The 7,039-nt window shown below is 37.8% G+C and overlaps 1 protein-coding gene across 1 annotated transcript in view; it reads left to right on the top strand.

Annotated features, from left to right (window-relative positions):
- SLC9A9 (solute carrier family 9, subfamily A (NHE9, cation proton antiporter 9), member 9) overlaps positions 1 to 7,039 on the top strand; it is a 652,487-nt gene that overhangs the window by 417,754 nt on the left and 227,694 nt on the right. The window contains exons 12-13 of the mRNA XM_012647423.1: positions 2,890 to 3,003; positions 4,609 to 4,720. Coding sequence (XP_012502877.1) covers positions 2,890 to 3,003; positions 4,609 to 4,720 — 226 coding nt within the window. The remainder of the gene's footprint in view (positions 1 to 2,889; positions 3,004 to 4,608; positions 4,721 to 7,039) is intronic.

Here is a 7,039-nt window from a genome sequence, read left to right as displayed (position 1 = left end):
AAAAAAGTGTGGTATTGACAGAGTAATAGATAACAACAGGATCAAAGAACAGGTCCAAAAATGGATCTAAATGCAAAGTGGAATTTTTGTACTACGTGTACATACACAGTTACTTGTAATGTTGGGCACTGTTAGATTTCAATAAGCTGAGTGAATAAATCAAATTAAAATCCTACGTTATCCAAAAGAAGTAAATCTCTAAAACAAACATGTAAAACCACAGGCCCCATGTAAAATGTAGAGCAAAAAGTTTCTGTCATGTCTCAACAACCAACAGAAAGAAACTAGCTTTTCCCGTATACTTTTCTTCTCTCTTTAAGATGATTAATAGATTAAAAGTGGGTGGGGGGCAAGGGTAACAGACTTTCTTATTATCTGAAAATAGTCAAAAAATTGACTCCATACCCTTTTGATTATAATCTGTATGGAGTGGAAATGTCTGTTTGGTGTTATTTTTAAATTAGTACAGGATTATAAAGGACTATGCATCATTTTAAATTATAGAACCCCACCTCAAATCAAAAAGTAATTTCTTAGTCTCTTTACTTCAAAAGTTGAATGCGCGCAATGCGCACCATCTGGGCAATAGACACGCTTGAAGCTCTGACGGGGGGGAGGGAAGGGCAACATATGTAACCTAAACATTTATACCCCCATAATATGCAGAAATAGAAAAAAAGTTGAAGTGTAGATTTTGCTTTGGAAGAGGCCAAATACAGGAGATTAAATAGTGTTATCAGGACCTAGCTTCTTTCTCAGACAGCCATTTTCCCTGTGATCACAAGATGGCTGCTAGCAGCTCCCTGGCCAGCATCTTTCTGAGTTTCCATCCCTTGAAAATGTAGGGATCTTTGCCCTAGCATTCCCTGAAAAGGCCTCATTGAATTTCTTTGGCTCCACCTGTGTCATATCCATTTCTGAACCAAACACTCTGCATTGATTTAAGTAGTTTGGTTCTAAATTGCATGCTCCATATCTGAGCCATGGAGGCATCAACCCATGGGCTGAGAGTCAGGAATGAAGTGGGCCCCAGAGAGAAATTGAAGTGAGGCCACTAAGAGAAGGCTGGATGGATTCCAGTAGCAAAATGTCCTCTCTGGAGTAAAATATACTTGGGAGGAAGTCAGGGGAAGGAGAGGTCCTATGAATTTAACCTTGACATTTGTTTACTGATGTTAAAAACTAGATAGCTGCTAAGGACTGAATGTTTGTATTCTCCCAAAATTCATATGTTGAAGTGATGGTATGTGGAGATGTGGCCTTAGGGAGGTAGTTAAATCATGATGGTGGAGCCCTCAGGAATTGGATTAGTGCCCTTGTAAAAAGAGATAGAATAGAGATGGCATCTCTCTCCTCCATGTGGGGACATAGCAAGTAGGTGACCATTTACAAACCAGGAAGAGGACCTGGAACTTCACCAGCACTGAATCAGCTGGTACCTTGATTTTGAATTTCCCAGCCTCCAGAACTGTGCAAAATAAATTCCTGTTGTTTAAGCCACCCAGTCTGTGGTCTTTCATTACGGCAGCTAGAGCAGATTACGACTATAGCCAAATCTCACTTTTTGAAAAAGTAAAGATATAATGGGGCAGAAAAAATGTTCCCTGTCCTCCGTATCTCCCTCAGTGTTTCCAAGTTTTCTGCAGTTATTTGAGTGACAGTGCTTGTTTCCATGAGCCAGCCTAGAATGTAAAGTGAGTGATCAGGATAATTGATGATGGCTGCCCCTGCAGAAAGACCATCTTGTACCAAAGGAGCTGTTTCTTTTTTTAATACTCTCTTTCTATTACTGGTTTTAAATAATCTTCCTGACAAGATTCTGTTTTTCTTTCTGTCAACTGTCAGTGAACACGTATTGGGCATTATTTGTGGGGCTGTAAATACATTACATGAAAAAATAATGAGTCCTTAAAAAGTCAAAGAGAAATGCCTCCAGAGACGTTTACCTAACATGGTGATTTATGAAGGTCCAGGAATATAGTTTCAGAAACTTCCAAATGAAAAGTCTGGAACATAAAATCTCTTCCAAATCTGCCTTTGTTGTAGCCCCTAGACATATTTTCCTTTAACTTTTATCTGGAAGTTGGAGAACGTTTTTCATGTTCAGCTTAAATTGTTTAGTTGATAGTCTAAGAATACTTTTGGGAGCATCCTTCAGCATAGCGTGTTATCACTCCATTCTTCTGACTGAATTTGATGTATCTATTGTGTTCTTGCTGCATAAACTGATCTCTGGGATTAATCATTTTCTTTTTACCAGCTAGAAATTGTAGACATTTAATGGTTATACCTACATCAGTCAATTTAATGAGTCTCATTGTCTAGGGTTTGAAATATACTGATCATCCTAATGTTGAAATATAATCGACATTCATCCTTGTTTCAGGTTTCCAAGTTTTCCAAGTTTGTCCCTCCTGCCTGTCTGAGAAAGATAATTTAGTTTAAGGGGGTTTTTTGTTTGTTTGGTTTTTTTAATTTAGAGCCCGGGAACTCAAGTGCGTCTACTGGGTAATGTACACAGGGGGTTAAATAATCTTTGCACCCTTGTAGGCACACCTTAAGTAAATCACTTAGCTTCAGTTTCTTTAACAGAGATTATTTTGTCATCTTAGTGGGAATTGTTCCATGGAAGGATCATGATGGTAAACATTACCCAGGGGTATCTCTGGCAGTCTTACAGCTAGAAAGAACGGGATGGTGACATGGCTGTGGCATCTGTCACTAGGAGGACAGGGCCCCTGCACACCTCCAGAAGCTGAGCACAAGGCCGAAGTGGTGGCTTTCCCCAGTAAAGGAGTCCCATCCAGTCATCAAATACAGTTGCAAGAAATTAAGTGGACTCAAACCTGAGTCACAAATAACGGGTTTTGTTTTCTGTTTTGTTTTCAGTTGTTTGAATTTATGAACTTTTTGGCTGAGAATGTCATCTTCTGTTACATGGGCCTGGCACTGTTCACGTTCCAGAATCATATCTTTAATGCACTTTTTATACTTGGAGCCTTTGTATCCTTTGAAATACAGAACGTGGGGTGACTAGAGAAGATAACAAACTACTTATTTTTACTGATTATTCTGTTAAATTTTTAAGGCAACTTCCTCAGGTTCACTGCAAGGCTCAAACTCCAGGCAAATATGTGATTTCTAGTTAGGGGAGAAAAGCATCCTAAGAAATTGGGGCCTTTATTAAATCCTTATGGTTCAGAATAAGAAGTTTGGAAAATAATGAGGGAAATAAAGGGAGAAATCTAAAGGAAAATGATATTTTTCAAGTATTCAAAGTATGTTTAACTAAAATTATATCATTTATATAAAAATCATGTCAATCCATTCTTTATAGAGAAATACATTTAATCTGCATTAGAGTACATCAGAGTATATCATCCGGGATTATTAAGTTTTGTAAATGTTTGTATTACAAGATAATAAAATCTTTTTTCCAGTGAAGACTTTGAAAATGGGGTAGACAGAGTAAAGATCAAATGAAATTAGCATGATAAATGTGCTTTCAATATCATAAGCATTGTACATATGTAAGTTTATTTTAATAAGACAGCACCTTTCCTTCCCTATGAGGACACATATGATCAGATCTCGCTTTTAACGCAGAGGACTTTTCTGGCTCTAGGCTTGGGGCAGGAGGCATTCCCAAGGGAATGGATGTCTGTCTGAAAAGATGTTGAGCCATTAGGACTGTCCCCAAGAATGGTCAGCAGCTGTTGTTCTTCTTCCCACTTGGAAAATGGGCAGACACCCCCTCAGATCACAGGCAGATAATTATAACAGCCAGGAGAGCCAACCCCTCTCGATAAGTCCTGTTCCAACTAAGCATTTGCATTTGCTTCTTAGCCTCTTTTTTTTTTTTTTTTTTTGAGCATTCAGATGAACTCTAAAATTTCATCTGAAGCCTAGATTTTAGAAGGAAGCTCCCTCTTTCCAAATAAATCCATCCCATTATGGACAAACCAGAACAGACTATCAGGGAAGGAGTCAAAAACAACAAAAAGGGAAATTCAAACACCACCAACATTTTCAAAGATTTTTACTTATAAAAACTTAGATTTTAATAAAATGCCTGTTTAATACAACAGTTGTATTATACAGGTAGGTAATTCCTCTCAAAATGAAATCCATTAAAAGAAAAAAGCAAGCAAAGCTTGCTAGATACAGGGAGTATAAACTGATGGAAAGTAAGGTGATTATCCTGAGCAGAAGTAAATTTATCTTTTCTCAAGTGCTGTTTGAGAAGATAATGCCGCAGCATCTGAATGGTCTCTGCCTCACATTTTACAGCAGAACTGAGGATAGAGTCAGTCATCAGCAGTATAAATATGATGAGAAATTTTACAATGATTGAAATCGTTTTGGGCTAACAATTTAAAACCAAGTATATATTGAAAGAAAGGCAGAGTTCTCTATTATATCTGGAAAGGAATTGACATTGAAAGATAAATTTTGGAAGCAAGTTGGAAATATACAAATTGACATATTTATCCCTGTTTTCTGAGTCATAATGTAGAGAAGCTTAAGGTCATAATATTTAAGCTCAAGGACTCAAACCCTCATTGCAGCAACATTTTCCTCAATGTTTCCCTCTACGTATATCTACAGCTAGCAATTTTTGTTGCCAGAGCCTGCAACATATATCCTCTCTCCTTCCTCCTGAATCTGGGCCGAAAACAGAAGATCCCCTGGAACTTTCAGCACATGATGATGTTTTCAGGTATGTGAACTACATCATATGGCAGTGTTGCTGTCCTCTCACCCCTTTATAGAACATGGATAACCATGAAGAGACTTACAAGCCATTTTGGGAAGCAACTTCTCTTTACCCCAGTGTACCTATCACCATGCTGATACTCTAAGTTCTGAGCAACAGCAAAATTTCTCTTGGCAAGAGGGAAATGAAATTAAAGGGAATATTGTCGGTATGGCTTCAAGGTATCATAGCTGGTTAGAAACTGGCCTAGAATGGACATTGGACTTTTCCCTGAACTATTTCAGATCAATTTTCATATTGGGGAATTGGAATTACCATTTCATAAATTGCATGCTCTAGGTAAGTAAGTATGCAAATGGTACCATCCTTGTCCAATATTAAAGCACCTTCTCCTCAGAATCCCTGCTTTTTCCCCATGCAAAACTCCAGAAACTTCTCATGGTTAATACAAAAGCAAATCAGATCGAAGTATGCTCAATTGTTCGTTAAGAAAACAAATATTAATTGAGCACTCACCAAGTGCCCAAGAGCAGTTCTAGGTACTGGTTAATGAAACTGACAAAGTCTCTGCTCTCAAGAAGGTTATGTTCTAATCACTTAAGCCATACCTGGAGGCTCCTTTCCAAAAGAAAATAAACCAAATAAATTTTCTCATCCTGGACTACTCTGGGGATTGCAGTCTCTTTCTATACTCTCAATTTTCCTACCATCAGTCTTTCCTTGTTCAGAGACCTTGTTCAGAGACCCTTGCATGCCTCCTATGTGTGTGTACACTTACAATACACTCAGGGGAAGTCCATTGGAGGATATATGAATGTAAAAAAAACCTGATATCAATAGAATAGCATGAAAAAAGATAATCTGGAGTACAAAGAGGCAGATGGAGACTGAGGGTCAGGATTTCAAAAGGGTTAAGAAACTTGGCCAAGGACAAAAGCATTCCCAAACCCAGGTTTGTGAGATTCCACATCAAACCCAACCAACTATCTCAATAGCCAGATTTTTAAAAGTAGTACTAGGAATAAAAGACTTGTTTCACCTTCAGTGCCATTCTAGCCTGGTCCACAGAATAAAAGGGCAGCTCCCAAGATGAGAGTGGGCCATTTAATCCAAAGTTTAAAATCGCCCTGATAGGGCTTCACTACATTTCCAGACATGCTAAGGTGAGAGAGAGAGACTCATAAAGAAGATGAGAAATTGGACTGGTAGGTGATCTTTGACTTAGAACAGCAGTGAACTTTGGCAACGAGTTGAATTCTATTATGAGCAAACAAAATGTAAATTTGATCACTTATAAATAGAAAGCCAGCATTGGGTTGCATTTTTGCAAAGCATTTCTAGGAGTTAGAAAGCACTTTTCTTTCTTTCCCATCAAAACATCAGTAACTTTACTCTGGAGAATAGCAGCTTACTTTCAAAGCTTGGATATTATATTTTAAACATTACTTTATTTGACAAAGAATGCTTTGAGGAAAATATAAGGCTTTAGATAATGATGTTATGATGTGAACATGATTATCCCAAATGGCCACATGGCTTGATGGTTTCTTCAGGTTTTGGCACCTTCTAAGTTTGCTTAGCTGTAGGATTAGAGCTGCATTAAAAACGGAGAGAGGCCAGCAATATGGTGTGTACACTAGGGGATGTGAAGCAGCCCAGAGTTTGTCATCTTTATGATACTCTAAAGCAGGGAGTCAGCAAACCTTGACTCTTGAACCAAATCTGGCCTGTGCCTATTCTGTTAATAAAGTTGGAATTCAGCTCTACCCCTTTGCTTACATATTGTCCATGGCTGTTTTTGCAGTATAGTAGCTGAGTTGAATAGTTGCAACAGAGACCATATGATTCAAAAAACCTAAACTGTTACTGTGTGGCCCTGTTCTAAAGCATCTTCACCCTTTAGAAGAAAAACAATAACCCCATCTCATTAATGGGGTTGAAATTATTAGTTAATTCATGGGAATGTCAATCACCTAGTTCCTATCATTAAAAATACAAGCATATTCCAGATTTTTAGGATACCTACCTACGTATGACACTGATATCCAGAGAATATCACTCATTGTCTTCCACATTGAGCACGCATGTCATCTGCCAGGCATAAAGTCACCATTCACAGGTTAGCAGCTTAAACTCAAAGGTTGTAGTCATCTTGGGCCAAGATGGGCTTCTTTTTATATATTTGATTAGATTTTTGTTTTGTACACTTTTCACATTTAAATGAATCTGAACAAAAAAGAGATTGGGCTTCTTCTTTATATTTTAATGCCATTTTTATTAAAAGTTAATATCAATAGTACTCCTTGGTATGGTGGAAAGAAC

The sequence above is a fragment of the Propithecus coquereli genome, unplaced genomic scaffold (genome assembly GCF_000956105.1).
Source record: "Propithecus coquereli isolate 6110/MARCELLA unplaced genomic scaffold, Pcoq_1.0 Scaffold268, whole genome shotgun sequence".
NCBI classification, from domain to species: Eukaryota; Metazoa; Chordata; class Mammalia; order Primates; family Indriidae; genus Propithecus; species Propithecus coquereli.
This window is presented reverse-complemented; position numbering and strand designations above follow the sequence as displayed.